Consider the following 19,639-nt stretch of genomic DNA (forward strand, 5'->3'; position numbering starts at 1 on the left):
TAATTCTAGCTTTTAAGTATGAAAAATGTTGATGCATCAACATTATTATCAATTCCTCATAAAATCTTCAACACTTCAATCAGACCCCCCCAAACTTTTTTTTTTTTCAAGAGAGAACAATTTGAAGGATCTTAATCTCCTGTCAGATGACAACCCCTCCTTCCTAAGTTCAATTTTGGTAACCCTCCTCTGAACTCTTTCCAACAATTCAATGTCTTTCTTAAGGTATGGAGACCAAGACTGAACATAATACTCCAAATGTGGCCTAACCATTGACCTATACAATGAAATTATAACCTCTTCAGACTTGTATTCAATATTTCTGAAGATACAACCTAAAATCCTATTAGCATTCCTACAAACAAAAGTATGCTGCTTGGATGGCTTAAGAGACTGATCCCTGAAAGATCTTTTCTTTCATGGCACTTAAGGTTATTCCCATTCAAATTGTAATTCAAATAATAATAGCCTACATGTAATATCTTGCATTTAATATAAAGTAAAACCCATCTGCCATTTATTTGCCCCACTCACTAAGTGATCTAAACACTTTTGTAAAGCATCAGCATTCTCTTTGCAGCGAGCTACATCCAAGACCTTTATCATCAGCAAATTAATGAATTTGTCGACCATTCCATCGTCTATGGAACAGGGTCAAAATACTGAGCACTGAGGTACCCAACATGTGCTATTAATCCAGTTTGAATGAATTCCATTTATAACAACTTGTCTTCTTCCATCAAGTCACGCTTCTATCCAGTTGATTAATTTATCCCCCACATCTTTAGTGATACAGGATTCTTTACAAGCCATAACACTTGTCAAAGACTTTCTGAAAACCCAAATACACCAAATCTACACCTTATCCTCTACATGTGTAGTAACATTTTCAAAGCATGTCAAAAGTTTTGTACTGCAAGATTTTCCTTTAATGAAACCAAATTAACTGTCTGATAAAATTCTAAACTTTGTTAAACGACTTTGCAAAGTATCTTTTATCAGACTTTCTTAAACTTTTCCTACAATTGATGTAAGAATAATAGGCCTATAATTACTGTAACAACTTCTAATACCTCTTGAAGATAGGAGTGACATTAGCTAATTTCCAATCTGTTGGAACTTGTTCACTATTTAAGGACAAAAAGTGTGGAAAGTGGCTCACATATCCAATCCTTGACCTCCATTAAATCCTCTGGGGAAATATCTGGTCCAGGACTCTTATCAGTCTTTAAATTTCTCAATTTTATTTTAAGAAGCTTAGAATTCGTGCAGTTGTCTTGTTCAACCTTTTTATCCACTGATTGCCCAAGATGAGGAATACTGTCTTTATTAGTAAAAAAAAATAAAGAAAAACAGAATTTATTAACCTAGCTATTTCTTAATTGTCAGATATCACCCCTCAGAGAGTCCTATCTCCATCCTAACATTTTATTTACTCCCAATGTACTTAAAAAAAAAACTAAAAAAATTTTTTTTCTGTCATATTTTTGTACATCCTTTTGAATAACCTAATTTTCTCTTTGATCAAATTTGTTGATCCTCTATAATTTTATAAATCTTCTATAATACCGCCCAGTTTAGATGCCTTAAATTTGTGATGGTTTTCTTTAATTTTATTTCTTATAACCTTTGTGACCAACCTGGTTTTCATTTGCAGCTATACCTTTTTTTTTCTGTAAGGTATATAATATTTTGAATCTTGGAAAATTTTCTGCATTTGGTCAGTGTCTCGAAATACTCATCTGTCCAGTTAACAACAGATAATTTTTCTTGCATCCCTTCAAAATTAACTTTTTTGAAATTTGGAATCAAAATATGATTATTCCCAATTTCTATATGAAGCAAAACATCAAACCTAATATAGCAATGATTTGTGATGAATAGAAACCCACGTGAAGTAAAAATGCATCTTAGAACAGCTGGCGTGGATATTAACACTTTTACCAAAATAAAGCAGAGAACAAGTTTTTGACCTTTTCAGGTCAAGTTAACCTTATTGGGTATGAAGTTTTGCTTGATGGCACTTGTATCCAAATAAAATCAAGTGTATATTATTCACATTGCAGTTAGTTGCTTTGGTAATTCTAATTAAAATATTTGAAAGATGGTACTTCTAAATGTGACATGAGAATAAATAAAGTATGTTATAAGTGATTGCACAAGTGCCATGAGTTCACCAAATGTTTGCAATCTCCTTTTTTTTTTTTACAGGTATCTTTATTCTTTAGAAAATAAGCATCATTTCTTTTTATAATTTATAATGGTTCCTTTTTTGGTGTTTAATGGTGAAGTAGTTTAATGAGCTGAAATTTATATAAGTATTCATGCAAAATTTTGTATAAACATATTTAGTAGTTTTCCTTCATAAAGTTCTTTTTTACACACTAAAAAGAATTTAAACTTCCAACTTGAAAGAAAAGTTTGCAGTAAGTAGTTCTTTTAATTATTCTACCTAACTCCTTCATTAGTCTGATTTTAGGTTTCTTATTTAAAGAAATGTAATAAATAATTACCAATTTGGTCATAATTATCAGCAGTAAATTAAAACAAATTTAGAAGAATTAGTTATTTAAAGAAAAAATTGAGCTTATGAAAGACATTTTTAACTTGGGTTTATTTTTGTAGTTTATTTGTGCTTGGGCTAACAGGTTGTTTTTCATTTGGTTTGATATGACTTTATTATATGATTGCTTAGAACTTTGGTTTTTATTTTAATGGGTAGTGAGTACAATATAAGAGAAAATATATGCATGTTTCATGAATCCTGTTTTGATATATAATTTAAGTAGATAAATTAACTTGTGAAGACATTAAAGTGTATGTCAAATATCATTTAAATTTACGCCACTAAGCCCACATAACATTTTCTCCAATGAACCACTGTTTCCTAGTGAAACATTTTGCATTACCAACTGTTGAGAGAGTGAATACTGTATAATTTGATCATCATCATTTACCACATAATGCATTGCATTTGTTTACTGAAGGTTTGCGTAAGTTGTAAGTAAATATTTTTATTGTGCATTACAGCTGTATTATTTATGAAGTACATAATTGTCCTTATTCACATTATGAAAAGTACAAATGAAAATACCTTATTTTTTTAGAAACGTTAACAAGATCACTTAGATGGATATACACATACTTTGACAACTTGTTATTGCCTAAATGAGCATTACCTATTCTGTATTTGCAGGTATTCAGGTGAAAAGGTGTTGGGGGCATTTGGTTCATCAGTTGCTATTGAGCTAAAAAAATTTTTTTAAATACTTAATACAGTGTAAAAAACTTTGCTGCTTCAGATATCCTCTATTTAAAAAAAAAGTTCCCATATGTGTATTTTTAAATCTCATAGGTTTTGATAAGATGGAGTAATTAGCCAGTAGAGACTATTTAAGCATTTTGTTAGACAAAGCCTCCAGATAAGAATTTCACAGCTGTCTAACAACAAATTTTCATTTTTTTTTGTAAAGTGTAACCTAAAGCTTTCATGTGGTTGAGGGTACAGAATTTGGGATGGTGAAAGATATCCTTAGTAACTTAGCCGTAAATGAATAAAATTTTCTTGTTTTTTTTTTTTTTTTCATTTTGTTTTGGTTTTCATGCTTTGTAAAGTTATAATTATTAAGTTTTATATTAAAAATAAATTGACATTATTTTTTATGTTGTTTAATTTTCAGTTCAGACAACTTGAATATCCAAAATACTAGGCTTTAACTTTGGCTAATTATGCATTTGTCTATTATATGAGTTATGGTTTGTTTTGATTTGTTGGAAATTGTCTTATTAATTGCTTAGTTATAGATTACAATACTTAAGGCTTTAATATTTAATATTTTTACATGTTTGTGTGCTTATGACAGTGTTAGATCCTTAACACTAAACTATCTGTAATAAGTTTAGCAAATTGTATACATGCTTGGTGTTTGTTAAGCATAACTTTTTTGTGTACTTTTGCTGTTAATTAAGCTAAAGTAATGACACATTGGAGAATAATTAATTTGATACTATTTGTAAAAAAAGTAATGTCAAAAAAGCAAATTTTGAGATGTGTTTAAAAACTTTTTATTGTTAATTAATAATTTTGTATATTTGCAGGGTTTTTCATTTAACTGATGTTACTGTAAAATATGATAATTTTGTACTTTTTTTGTAGGTTTATTTAAGCAGTGAAATTCTCCTTGCTGAGGTGATGTATCTTAGAATTCCTGCATCTGCAGCCAGACATGGATAAGTGAGTGATATTCGGCATGGATGACTACCACCTGCTTGGCGGAGGTATGTACGAGATGAGTGGCAGTGGAGGAATGTTGGAGGATCCAAGTCGCATTGTGGGAGGGGTAGGATATGGACCTGGACCTTCCCAAAATGTTGCAGGATCAGGTATGATGTCATCACATTTATCACCTAACCAAGCACAAAGCCCAGGACAAATGATTAGCAGTGTAATGACACAGCAACCCCATGCTAATACAGAGGGTTACCAGATGGGAATTCAGCAAGTTCAATATCAACAAAATGAGTTGCCACAGAAGTTTCAACACTATAGTGGTTATGGGAATAGGATGTCAGGTATGGTAAATAACCAGTTCTCAAGTGGAGGAAGACTGCACCATATGAGCAACAACTCTATCCCAGCTCCTGGGGACCAGGCACCACGCCCATTAACACCCTCTCAGATTGCAAATTATCAGCAAGGAAATATGCTGGCCACTCAGTATGCTCAGCATAGCCAGCAGCCTACGGGACCTTCAGTTAATCTTGGTCAAAGTGCATCACAGTATTCTGGCTATAGTCGAGGATCTGTGCCCCAGCAACAACCACTTAGTCAGACTGGAGATATGTGGCAAGGAAGTATGGGACAGCAGCATGGGCATCAGTACCTGCCTCAGGCTCCCTCCTACTCTCACCCTTCTCAACCAGCACCCATGTCATCAATGCAGAGGTGCATGGGTCCAATGAGTAATGCAACTGTGTCCATGCAAGCCCCAAGATCATCAACTCCGAACCAGTATATGTCACGGCAGGAATTTTCAATGCACTCCCCAAGTCAGACAACAACTGGTCAACACCCAGCAATTTACACTGCCCAACCTAGTCCTAATGGACCATATATGAGTCAGATGCGTGTTGCTGTCTCTCAGCCTTTGTCTCACATTCCTGTTACACAGTCAGAGCAAGCTATGCCCTCATATTCAGCTCAGGGACCATACTCTGTTAATTCTCAACCAGGGGTCACAAGGCCTCGTTACTCTCCTTCCAGCAGCCTTAATGCTATCACTCCAGGGGACTCACCAGCCATAGGGCCCTTACCTGGTTCCAGACCTATGCAGAGGACAGGATATTCATCCTATTCTCACTTGAACTCAAGCCAGCAGCCTATTACTCCCATGCAGCCAGCTACACCTACTAGAATACAACAGTATCCACAACAGTCTTACTCCCCTAGCCAATCTTTTCATCATCAATCATCACAGCACCAAGGACCCATGCTTGGAAGCTCTAGCCCCTCACAGTTGTCACCTTATCCTCAAGTGCAACAACCACCTCAAGCTCCTAACAGTCCACAGTTTCGCCCAGCTTTTCCTCCCTCTCAAGTGTGTGTTTCTCCAAGACGACCAACACCGACACCTCCAGCAGGTTCACCTATGTCCACTTCACACACACCTGAACGGCTTCCTCATCCTCCTATGTCTACAACTCCACAGTCTCAGGGAAGCTATCCAAGCCCTTGTGCAAGTCATTTGTCCAGTCCTGGTCAAGGACTGTCACCAGGAGGAGGTAACAATGGACCGTCCAGCAGTCTACAACAGTTAGAGCAGATGGTCATACCCCATGTAGGTGGTTCTGGTTCATCTAAAGCATCGACACCAAATACCAGTGTGTCATCCTCAATGGCTGGCCACCATATTGGATTAGTTGGTGCTTCTTACTACAACACTGTTGGTCAGTGTCAATCACAACAGCCACAGCAACAGATTAATTATCCATCAACTCCAACAGTATATTCTCAATCTCTTGTATCACAACAGTATGGGCACCAACAATACATTGGACAACCAGGTATATCTGTTTCCAGTATGCCTGCTTCAGTAAACAATGTAGTGGTTCATGTGCCAAATTCTAGACCAGTGAAGGCCTCTGGGCCCAGTGTTATAAATGATGGTGTAAGGAGTGTTAGTGTACCACCATCTGAAGTGTCGATGGCAACCAGTGTAACTTACAGCACAACCAGTAATGGAAATATTATGCATTCTTCACCTTCAGCATCTGAGATGTCCTATTCTTACTCTCAAGGTGCTCCCGGAATTTCTTCAAATCATAGCTCGATCTCCTCTTCAGGCCCACAATCCTATTCTGCTTCCCCTGCTTATGCTGAATGGAGCAGACCATCAACGTATGAAGTTCATGGCATTCAACAAGAACTGCAACATCTGTACTCATTACCCCAGTCTCCTCAGAATCAACAAAAGGTATGAAACTTACTGAAAAGTACATTTAAAATTAAAATGTTGTGATTTAGTGTTACTAAACAATTTATAAAATGGTTATTCTTTGCAGTGTTAATAATAAAGTGTAGTAGTCTGTGGGCACCTGTTCATGAATGAGAAGTGTACAACAGTTTAATTTTTTCTACAAATGTCAAGAACTATAAAGATACTGCTAATAGAAAACTTTGTATCAGATTACTTTACTGAGTGTATTAATATTTCAATTGTTTGACAGGCCATAAGTTTTAACTTAGAATTTATTTTTTAGGGTAATTTTTTCTTTACGTTTATTCAAATGACGTAGTGGTAACTGATTGTCTTGCTTTGATATTATTGAAACACTGATCTTAGATAAAAGAAAACGAAACAAACTATAATTTATAATTGTTTAGAACCAGTTTATTGTTTCAGTACAAGTGCAGTAAGTTGAAAAGAGCTACGACTATAAAAATCTGGAGAATTTTTAACTACACAAGAAATGTTGTATTAAGACTAAAAGCTAAATATATGTTATTAAAATTTTGTATTAATAAAAATAGTAAAGGTGGGTGATTATGGTATTTGCTAATAATTATCAGTGCACTGTACAGGGTGAAAGAGAGAGAAAATGGGAATTAACTGCCTTCATATCTCTTTCAACTATTGCATTATTTTACTTTTTTTACTTCTGTATTCATTTACAATTTTTTGTTTAAGTAATTTTCAAATTATTCTTGGTGTTTTCTATCACAGAACTCTTCTGAAGGTTGCCATTTGTGCATTTGAGAAGTTATTTTCTTGTCTAAAAAATGTGTTGCTGCAATTTTTTTTTCTTCAGATAGCTTGAAGAACAAGCTTGGTGAACAAATTACTAATGTTCACCACATACAAACATGGAGTCATCATTGTTTCTAATATATGTAACAATCCTACCTCGTTTTTACAAATATTGCAACTTAATAAAACTGTAGCATATCTATTGAAAGATGAAAACTATAATTTTAAACAAAGATTGGTCCAAGGGATTGACCCATAAACCATTCTGTGCTTGCTATAACTCTTATAACAATAAGTGTTCATGGAATTTTGTAGAGTATTTGTATGCAAAATATCAGATTTTTAAGTAATTTTATCATGCTTTTTTTAACCCTTTCACAAAGGGCTTGGTATAACATGCACAAGTTTGTGTACATACTTGCACATTTGTATTATAACTTGATACAGCATGTGTATATTTACAAAATGTGGTAGACTTTTAGTAAAGATTACAAGCTTTTTATACATGAAAAATTTGATTTTTAAATGAAACTTTTACTAAAGGTTTGTTTCAGAAAATAGTGTTTTGTCACGAGTTTCAGTGCAAAGTGATTTCACATTATGATTAAAAAAAACAATTCTTCCTTCCAAAAATCTCAAGTATTATTTGTGTAATCTCTAAAACCTTAATACATTTCAAATGTTTGTTTTCAGTAAGACTATATTTTGTTATTTTCCATACTCTAATTATGTGAGGTCTTGTCACTAAACCAACCTCGTAACCATCATCAAAAAAAAAGGAAATATAGTCTGTGTTTGTGCTAGAACAACTAGGTATTGTAACATGAAAATATAAATGTTTAATCTAGGTAGCATAAGTCTCATAATGCTGTTTATAAGCATATATATTTTACATTTTTTTATATTGATCTTCCAGTCATGCCTACCTAACATAACTTGCATTGACTCAGTGACTCAGGTCACCTATCGAATACTATAAAACTGCCCATTAGTTTTTCCCTGTTTTGGCTGTGTTTTAGTAGACTAGGATGTTGTAATATACAGTCACATTTCAGTTATTATACATTATATATGTATATAGATTATTACTACTTAGAAATAAATTAAACCTATTTTTCTTACAATATAGAACAATAAATCAAGAAGTAAAGTGAATAATTCTTTTCGCCCTACAACCTTTGTACTTGTTTGTTGCTGGATGTAGGTTATGAAGGCTTTTAAAATTTCACACGTGGAGGATATCAAACAAAATTTTTTTTAGGTTTTAAATATACATTTGAATAACCAAAAAATCAAATAACTACACTGATGCCATGGAATTCCACTGTAATATATTAATCTTAATAACTAAGAATTATTTAGATTTTATAAAATATAAAACTTCAAGTGGTCTAAAGACACAACCTACCTCATTGAAATCTTGGATCGAAAGAATGTGGAAACTTTTTCAAAAAGTAACACAGTTTAGAAAAATCACTGGGGACATTCTAAGCTGTTGATTGGTTATTCATATGTCATATCTTGAAGTAAGTTTATATAAGGAACAATTCCTAAAAATGGTGAGAGTTGAATGAGGCCACCATGTTTGATGCAGCACGAGCCATATCTCAGTAAAATTAAAAGATCGTAGGTTCTTATTTTATATTCTAGCTAGTCAACTTGTCAATATTAGTAATTCCAGTTCCTAATTTGTTCAAAACTATAGACATATTTTGACATTGAAAACATCTTACTTTAATCAGTTCTGCATTTAACATACCATGTGACTCACTAAAATTTATATTTGAATGTTTTCTTTTAATATTTACTTTTAAATTAAGAACATAACTTGTATATAAAAGTTTGAATTATAATCTACAGTTTGATTCCAAACTTATTGACATAAATTAATACAGTAGTAATTCAATAAAGTTTTGAATGAAAGTCAACAAACGGATGACATGGTCTTTGACCCTTGACCAGTTTCAAAAGGGTTAATGGTGACTTTCCATTATGCATAGTAATTTTTATTCTTATTCTAAAAATACTTTTGTGGATCAAACAAATTTTGAATTTCACATACAGAATCTTCATAACCTCAAGATAATTTATTTTAAATAGAAAAACCTTACATTTTGTCTGTTATTTTCATTATTTTTATACAGATATTGGTCAGTTTAACCAACCTTGTTACCACCAAAAAAAAAAAGGTGACACAACCACTATATTAACTCACTACCCTGTGCACTAACACTCATGATTACTTTTTCTTTTCATCAACACTAAACCACACAGGTGTGTTTAAAATTTTTCATCTTCAGTTTGGTGAGATTTAACCTAGTCAATGAAACTTTGATTTTCTTTATACCTTGGACATTGTTCTCATTCCTTCACTTTGCAAGTGACTGCTGCTTACTCCAGTGTGAGGAAGACATTTCACATTTGGGATCTGTTTCAAGAATGGCTTCTGGTGGACGGACAGCTGAGGACAACAATACAGTGGGCTGTAGGGTCCATTATACATGCAGATTCTTCTGTTTGTGTTCATTTTTCTGGAGTTCTATCTCCTCAATTTGATATCAAACCTGAAGAAAACACTTGATAACCTGTACCCTCCTTGAGTTTTCTTTCTGTATCTTGCTGCTGGATGAGGAAAACTTTCAATCTTTCACATTGTTTCAAGAATTAATATATAAAGTATGTTTAATGATTTAGATTTTGCTCATGTTTTGTAATGCTTCACATTCTGTGCTTCACTGCTCTAACTTTCATGATTGTTTTGTTTTCATCCTTCATTTGATATCAGTTTTTCACCCTGACTTTTTTCCTGAAACAGCTTCTTACCTGTAATCTTATGCCTTGCTTTCTCATGTCTTGGCTTATAACCATTCTAATTTTCCCTTTATTGATTCCAAGTCTTTGGTCTTTTTGAAATTTCTCTTACCTGTTTGTGGAGTGGACTCCTTTAAATCTGTTTTACTCTTTAGTCCTCAATGTTCCAGTCTTCATTAGTTGTTTTTTTTTTTATTTCCCTTTTTCATTACCCTTACTCTTTGCATCTTATATTTGAGGTGATTTATCGTGATTCAGATAAATTTTCAGAGGAAATTTGTTCCCTTCTACTTACTGCTATAGCTCATACAAATGCTTCTGTTCTATCACTACTTATTTTCTTTGCTGTTGGAACTTGTAACATAATGATAACCTTTCCACTCATTTTTGCCTACCTCCTTCCTTTCTCTCTGATCTTCATGTTCCCTTTCTTCATCCAGACATCTTTGGTGGCATTCTTAACTCTTTAGAATCATGGACTGAAGCAGCAGTACCTGTCCTTGCTATCTTCATTGGTATCTTGCTTTTCAAGGCCTTATTCTCCTACCCCCTTTTTCAACTTGATCCCTTTACCATTCACCTTTCCATTTCACATTCTAAGCCTTCCTTCTCTACCTCTCCCCTCTCTTTTAGCTGTCACATTAGCAATACAACTTGCCATTGCCAGTTTGATACTTGCCAGGGTTTGTTCATTGTGGTTGGTAAACAATTTTTCTGCCAAGTTCTCACTCATGAACCATTTTCCCATGTCTCTTACTTTCACAGTTCAATTTCTCCCTCCAGTCTTGAGGAGATAGTGTTAATTTTTTGATCAAGCATGCCATTTAAAGAGTATACAAACCTTTTCTAAGTTTCTACTTGCATCCCTTTGTGGTCCTCAAAAAGAGGGATTAGCATCTGGTAATATACCTCTCTTATTTGCTTTCTGATTGTTCCACACTTTTATGTGGAAAACTTCTTTTCTCTTCGTTAGTCGTTTTCACTCAGCTTGTGGAGGATTAAGGTCAACATTTTGGATGCATTACTTCCTATCCTGAATGCCCCATCAAGATGTTTTCAGCACTTTGTCCATTAGAATAATTTCTTCCAATTTTATCTTTATCCTTTCAGCATTATGTTGGCCCATTGTGTGTTCAAGTGCATCATGAGACTACGTACACAGTTTAACTGTTAAAAACAAACTTCTCTTTGCTCATTCTTAGGAGGAAGATTCCCTTCATACTTCACTCATTAAGGAGACTACTTTTTTGGGGTATCTTGTGAAAGTACTCAAATTCTTGCTTAAACCTATCAAATACTTTGCACATCTGGGAAGTTTCAACTTTCACTTTAGCCAAGTTCAGCCTCCTTTGTTATAAAGTGTCTAATCATCAAGATTTGCATTCCTCCTTTTTGTCCTGCATGAAAAGTTCTTTCCCTTTTGTGGACTCTAGCATCTCTGGAATCACTCTTTCCTTTAGGTCTTGCACACCTGTGCCTTCTCCAGTGGATATTGTAAGACCAATGGAGGGTTTACTTTCTTCAGCTGCCTTCTTTTTTACTTGAGTAACTGTCTGGGTGGCTGGACCATTACAACAAACTCCTCAGAAAATGCTTGCTTCCCTTCTTACTGAACTTTTACTTACTCACCAGTGTATCCCTCTCTGAATGACAACATGACTTTTAGCATTTGGACACTGGATGAGTACTCACTTCACATCAGTATACTCAGACTATTTACTCTCTATTGGGCATGCTCTCATTATCTACTTTTTCTGATGGATTGTTTAGTAAAAATGCATCAGACAATTCCAGGCTTGTTTCATACATCATACATTAACCCTTTGATGTATTGGTTGGACATGAAACACATATGCTTGATTTGGGAGACAGTTATGGGAAATTGCATGCATTAATTATGAGCAATCATCACACAATATGGTAAAATTTCACTTAGATTTCTAAATATCTTGTACACAAAGAATAGCATTATTTTAATATTTTTTTCTAATAAAAGTGTTCTTTATTTATAAGTTATTTGCATTAAAACTACCCAGAGTTTGATAAAATGCAAGGTGATTTTCATTATTTTGATTATAAAAATACTTTTCTTTATCTTATAGTATCATATTTCTATTACATAACCTGCAGAACCTCTTCAATAAATATCAGAAGTTTTCAAGATAAATGTTTTATTTTCTATTTTCCCTGCCATATCCATAACTCTAGCTCTATATCCTCAACATATAATGAATAAATGAAATAGTTAAAGTTAGGACAAAAGAAATACCTTTTAAATGTTTGTGGAATATCAAAATTCTTTTGGTTATATTTGTAAGTTCGGGTTTTTTCCCGTTTCATATTTAGTTAATTTTTAATGTTTTCTTGTCTTTTGCCATTTGTAATTCATTTTAACACGTCATTGGTACCATAGAAGCATATAACCGTATCTTTGGTGAAGAGTACAACATTTCAGTAGGATTTTTCATGTATTATTGTCAGTCTTGCGGACTGATACAATATGATGTATATTAAAAAAAAAACGTTTAAACCTCTTAGTTATGTCTATTATTCTGTAGTCAAAGATACTACAGCCAGTTATGTGTACCTCTTGATCAAATTGCATACCAATTTCAGAATAGCTGTGGTTGGATTATAGTTAAAAATTAGCACTTTCTAATGATTGTATGTTGGCTTATAAATCTTGCAAAAATCTATTGAAGGTGGGCATAGCATCAATCAGTAGTGACAGAATTTGTCACTTGTTTTGACAGCATTCATCCAGAGAATACTGAAATGTACATCTACACAATTGGCATTGTGTTACTGAAGATAGAGTCCAAATGAAAAGATTAAGTCTTGAAATTACACATGAGAAAAATATGTTTATTCTAATAGATTTTACAAAGAGTTAAGGTATGTGCATATTTCTGTTTGTTAATTTTAAGCATTTCAATCCATGTATGTTGATGATAATAGAAATAGCAGAGAAAATGGAAAATAAAAATATTTATCTAAAAATTTTGGTATTCATTTATTAGGTTCTAACGATCATGCAAATGAAATGTGAAAATGTAAGATAATTTGTATTTTTAAACTTCATATAAAAGTCACCTTGGAGGTGAATTGTTCAAAGTATGTGTGCACATAACTGCATTAAATAAGAATTTTTATTAGAAATAAAAAAATCAGAAGAGGGGTTTGTTGAATGGAACTTGAACCTAGAACATTTCTGAACTCTTGAAAGTCTGTAACTATTTTTGCATTATTATCCCAAAGTTGAACTTAATTTCTAGGATTTTAATGGTAGATTTCAGCACTTTTTTTTTTTAAGGAATGAAGTACTGTGGCTGCACAACATTATTAATTTTGCATCATTGTTCTTTAGTTTTTTTTTTGTTTCTTTCAGTTTAGTCAATTAGTGTGCATGGTTAGTCGTAGATGGGGCCAAGTGCAGTTAGTTCAAGCAATACTGTTAAGTGGCTATTGATGTCATATGATCTTTAGCATGAAGCTATTGTTATGAAAGTAAATAAATATATACATTTGTGCCTCAATTATCTGCAGTGGTCTGGGGAAAGCAAAATATCAAGGATAATAGGAACAACAGATAATTCAGGCATTAGTGTCTCATTTGCTAGCCCATTATTTAATCTAATTTGAATGTGTTTAAGTTCCTTGTTTTAAAGTATAATATTTTAACTCCCATCTTAATCACGTTGTGATGAAAAATTATTAAAGTTGTCATCATCATAACAGTAAAAGCCAAGAATTTGGTCAGTCTATCATATCTGTGTCTACATTTCATGAGTTACACAATTCCATTTTTTTCTTGTACATACTTCCCTTTTGATTGCCCATTTCTAGTTGAATTTAATCACTAACATAGGTGTAAATAGCTCCTATTTTTTAGCACTTTTTGTGCTGTTGACATGAAATACATCTGCACACTATCAATGTCTTTGAGAAATAAATAAAATATTAGTGGAAGTCTGTGCTTGGGAATTATGAAAAAGCCTTTGTAAAACAGATTGAAGATACCAGTTATCTGTATGGAAATGGATGATGCATAACTAAGCAATACTCCAACACAACCTAAATATGCATCTGTGGTTAAAAGATGCCTGCTTGCCATGTAGTAAAGAACAGTGGATGACAAGTAGAGTGAAATATTTAAGAAATCTTAATGTGTGTTTTTGTATTCTTTGCTTTTAATTAATAATCAAATAAAGTTAACCAAAGGACAAATATTTTGTATTCCTGTCTTAACAGTTAAAAATAAAAAAAACTAAGCAAGGCTTGAACCAACTAACTTCAGATTTGAATGCACTTCAGATCTAACGTGTGAAACCGTGGATATCATACACATGAACTTTTGCAACCAATATTAATTTCTGAATAATGATTTCTCCATAGCATGTAAATTATTGATTAGAATTGTAAAGGCACAATTATTTTGAGAAAGTTTTGGGGAAGAAAAATTGAATAATGGAAGTGCAGATAATCAAGGCAGTAGTGTAGCTCCTATTTTCTGATACAAACAGCAGTGAAATTAAGTTCAACATACCTGGCTTCTGAGTTTTTGGAATGCTCCTTGATATGAAAGTATTTATGGAAACATGTTTTATATAAATATCCTCTTCATCTTTTATACTTTGTGTCCTTCCCTTCATCAACAAAACCCCTTTGTCAGATCTTGGTGACAACTCTTTAGCCAGCTCAACCTTGACTTTCTCTGCTTCTTTGCTTGGCAACCAGAACCACTGTTTCTCTGCCCAACATCTTCCTTTCTTTCAGCCTCACACGTTATGTTTCATCAATGTTTATTATTCTTCACATTTATGGATGGAATTTATCAAGTCCATTGCTAGTTGAGCTTGACTTTCTTAGTGTATTGTCTTTTTTCTTCTTTTAGTCCTGTCACCCTCTTACTTTGTTGGCTTATCAATGTAAGTGTATGTGTATCATAGCAGGCCCATCTGCCGTTCTTCTACCTGCAACTGTAAACCATGTTTCTGTCTTCTCTACCTGGTTATATGACCATAGTTTGTTTTCTACCATTGCTGATTACTAGACAATGCTATTCACAATATTTCACCTTTTCCATTACTGAAGGATGTTTTCTTTCCCTGTCTTCTTCATATTATTCTGAATTTTCCTTCTCCACCAACCCTTTCCCTTTTATCTATAACTGACTGGGATTTTAGTATAGTAATTTTCTTTGCTGAAGTCAGTTATGGAATATATATCCTATTATCTCTGTTAAAAGTGGACAGAAGCTGTCCTAACTATTATTCCTATCACTAGAATTTGTTAGAGACTGCATCAAATTTGCTGAATTACCTCTGTCAGCAGAAGTAAATTACAGACTATATCAAAACACTACTACAACTATACCTGCTAGCAGAATTCATTCAGGAACTGGACTTATTATACTATGTGTCAGTGAAGAGAAACTCGTGCCTTAAAATATGTCCACCAACTATGGCTTATTATTGCTTAGTAAATGCATCAATTAATAATCTATATTTTTAATACATTAGTACAGATGAACCACAAGCAAAATGTACACAATTCAAGTGCTGTTAATTTCCTTTAAGGTGATACATAATCATCTGAGGAATGTTTACATATTTATTACAACATTGAAGAATGGAAAGACTTAAGGTTGAAGTCTTATAAAACCTAGACATAAAGGAATGGGGTCTACTAATGATCAAAAACCAAATGTGTTAAAATAAGAATTTCACAGAATATATCTTACCTCATGAAGATTTCTTTGTTTAAGGTTAAGCACAAAGAAGCACAATGTGGTGTCTGTGTTCTGCCTATCATAGATATTGAAACCCAGTTTATAGTGTTGTAAGTTCGTAGACATGCAACTGTGTCACTGAGGCCCCTTGGGAAGAAGCGTTGTCACGTATAAACATTTCTGAAACTTGTATAACAGAGTTTTAAGGATCGTAGCTGTTAATAGAAACAGTATTTGTAAGAGAAAACATACATCAATTCATGAGGTGCAAGTTTAATATAATGATGACCAATCAGCCATTTCTTTAATTTGTGGTTGTATTATTCATTGGTATACAGATGATTGCAGAAACTGAGAAGGGCATTTTTAGATGAACTGTTAAGTTCATCACCAAACATCATTTATAAAAAATGTTTCAGTTGACAGTTCTGCTAAGGGCTAACAAAAAAGGAATAAATACCAACATATTAGATTTCTTTGCCTCTTCTTCCCTTACTTTCCTGGCAAAGAATATACCCTGGTTAAGATGAGATGGAGTATCCTTTTGGGGCCTCTGGCATTAGATGTTGCACTCAATGGGCTTTTTTATCAGGCACTTTGTAAATGGAATTCTTAATGATAAAATTTTGCCCCAGCTTTTTTACTAATTTAACATGGAATTTTATATGAGTTTGTTTGAGGGATGAATTACTGTTTTGAAAATTGACATTTTCCTGATCTGAAAATGTATTTCCAATAACTCCTTACTTCCATACACATTCCCACCTGTTTTTCTCACTTTTTTTTGTCTTATGTTGTCAGAGAATGAAGTTGCCACTAGTGTACATGCATAAGTGGGAGGTATTGTTCATGGAAATTGTGTTATTGTTCTATTGATGGAGGCTTATGCCACAGGATGATATTGTCATACACCTGTGCAAATCATGTTTAATTCTGAAATTAGGTGGAAGATGTATCAAGGCAGATATAAACAGTACAGAAAATAACAAAATATGAAATCTTACTGAAAACAAATATTCAAAACATATTTGGGAGATTTTAGAGATTATACAAATAATATTTGAGATTTTTGGGACAAAGCATTTTTTAAATCATAACATGAAATCACTTTGCACTTGGACAAGTTATGAAAGACTCAATGTTTTCACAAACAAATCTTTAGTAAAAATATTTCATTAAAGAATCTAATTTTTTGTGTACAAAATTTTGTAATCTTTACTAAAAGTCTACCAAATTTTGTGAAGATACATATACTATATCAAAAGTTGTAGTGTATACACAAAAGTTAAAGTAAAAAAAAAAAAGTTTCAAAATCAGTTCATATGGTTCTTTTCTATATTTACCATACATATAATAAACAGATAACAATATGATCACATGAAAACAACACGTGTTTAGGTTATGAATAGAAAATTTTAGTATAATAATCCTTAGAGGTACGAGTCCATTACATCACTCCCTTGAACAAAGCCCTCCTAAGAGTCGGACAAGACAGGAAACTTTAATAAGAGCAAGCTTGGCCCACTTTCATTTATTTTAATGAGATTTACTTGCTGTATGAATCGTGGAACTTAGTAATTGTCTGCAATATTTTATTTAAAACAGGATCTTTACATGTACACTTTATCTGCTGTTGTGGAGTGACTATTCACTGTACAATGCAAAATTCACAGGGAACATAATTGTATACTTTTTATGGGAATTTGTATTTTTTTCCCTATTTTATACAGACTTCCTGTATTTTTGTAATCTTTGTAGCAAAATATTGAGGTATGAAAAAAAATCTGTAATTCTTCTGCCAATTTCAAATTTTTGAATAGTAGATGAAATTTCAACAGCTGTTTTTCAAATTCAGATTTTAAGAAATGTTCTCTGTTTCTTTATAAGTATCAGTTGGTTTTTAATACTTCTAATATTTCAAGAAATTGCTAAAAACCCTGCAGAGTCACATTCAAACTTTTTTTTTTCATTTCAGCCTTAAGATAACTTTCATATCTTGCACAAAAATCATTTAAAATCCATTTCACAATAAAGAATAATTGTAACTAGAGGAGGTAAATGTGTTGATGAGTTTCTTTACTGTTAATTGGATGAGTGTGTCTTAAAAATATAACTGCAAAAAACTTAATACTGATTAATATTACAAACAAGTAAAAAGAATTATATTTCAATTTAAATTAGTGATGAGGTTGTTAACTGTACAACTCTAGTAGTTGATTTAAAAATAAAAAAGCTTGGTCTAAATGCATATTTTTACAGCATTGCCTTCGAGTTACATGTTGTACATGCTTTCATACTGTCTTATTTCATACAATTCAGTATTGTTTTATGTGTTGTGGGGAATTAAGTTTTGTATCTATAACTGTGCAGTTACTTGATGTTTTGTAACTAACCAAGGGAAATGAATAATCATGAATGATTTTATTTATTAGCCAACAAGCAGTTAGCCAAGGTAAAAACCTACTGTTTTTGATATTCTTCAAGCAACCAACTTTTAAAGTCAAACAACATAGAAATTATAATTTGAATTTTATTTTATAAAATAAAACTTGGTAATTATAATGGTATCTTATTAATATACCTCTCATAAGATATTAGTATATTTTCAAACACTAACATGAGAAAAGTTGAATTTAATTTAAAAGTAAAAAAGATAGACTAAAACATTTTGTTGAACTGAAATGTGTACATAATTGTAAGTATGCCAAATTGATAGCTATAAATGTTTTTGATATAATTGATTGTTACTCTAAAATTCACTTGATACTAGAAACATTGTGAACTAAAAGCAAGTTAAGCACCATTCTATAATTTGTAAACAATTTGTGGTTGAGTATTACTGCTATGATAGTTGTCTTCCTGTATAAAAACGGAAAAATTGTCAAAGGGTAAATCAATCTGTCAGTTAAATATTTCTCCACATTTCGAAATAGATATAATGTAAAAATATTAAAATGTACTGTAGGCTAAAACAATGTTTTGAATTCTAAATTTTATATTCAGTTTCACATTGCTTATAAACAAAGCACTTGCAATTTCAACATGCACAATTTTCAAAAAATGCCCTATTTAAATGTGTAAATGAAGATAATACCAGTGAAAAGTAAGAAAACATTATGAATTTGAACAATAAAAAAAAGTTAATTTATTAGAAGACAGTGCAATTTGGGGACAGTAATGTGTTAGAATTATGGTAAATTTTATTTAATCAAAATGTTAAATACTAAAAGAATTAATGTAAATTAATATTAACTCCAGTAAAAGCAAGCTGCCTACTTAAAAATATAGATAAAAATCAAATGATAATGAGTAAAGGTTTCTTAAGATTATAATGCATTATGTTATTAATTGGAGTCCTCTTGCTGATAATAAAATGTTTTGTGTCATGAACTTAATATCTTGAAGGTTGGCTATCCTTGGATATATAAGTTAATTCTTGCTGTTCCTAAGGTGGTAAAGTTGGATTTTTCAGCTGTTTTTGCTCCTTCCTATAAAAACCTATATATGCTCATTTGCATGTAAATAAAACACAACAAAACTCAAAGGGTTAAACAATGGGGTAAAAAATATGAAAATATCCAGTGTGCTTGTCTGGATAGAACAGTTTTTTCTTTCAAAAAATTATCTTAGATCAGCAGAATTAAGAGATACAATGTCTTACATCACATTTTCTATGTAATCTTGGTTTAGAATCTGTGCATGTGTCATCAGAATCTGACATGCACATTAGGAAAAAATTTTATTTTTGAGTCAGAGCACAATTAATTCACTTTTGTTTTCTTTTGGGGTAAAAAGAAACTTTTTCCTTTTAGTTAATTACCACATGAATTTAGAAGCTTTTAATGGTATG

The 19,639-nt window shown here is 32.4% G+C and overlaps 1 protein-coding gene across 3 annotated transcripts in view; it reads left to right on the plus strand.

The window, feature by feature from the left end:
• Positions 1-19,639, plus strand: part of kis (chromodomain helicase DNA binding protein kismet) — a 149,091-nt gene that overhangs the window by 24,986 nt on the left and 104,466 nt on the right. For all 3 annotated transcript variants that reach the window (XM_076497301.1, XM_076497320.1, XM_076497309.1), the window contains exon 2: positions 4,157-6,473. In XM_076497301.1, coding sequence (XP_076353416.1) covers positions 4,251-6,473 — 2,223 coding nt within the window. In that variant the 5' untranslated portion in view covers positions 4,157-4,250. The remainder of the gene's footprint in view (positions 1-4,156; positions 6,474-19,639) is intronic.

This window comes from Tachypleus tridentatus, chromosome 1 (assembly GCF_004210375.1).
Source record: "Tachypleus tridentatus isolate NWPU-2018 chromosome 1, ASM421037v1, whole genome shotgun sequence".
Taxonomy (NCBI): Eukaryota; Metazoa; Arthropoda; class Merostomata; order Xiphosura; family Limulidae; genus Tachypleus; species Tachypleus tridentatus.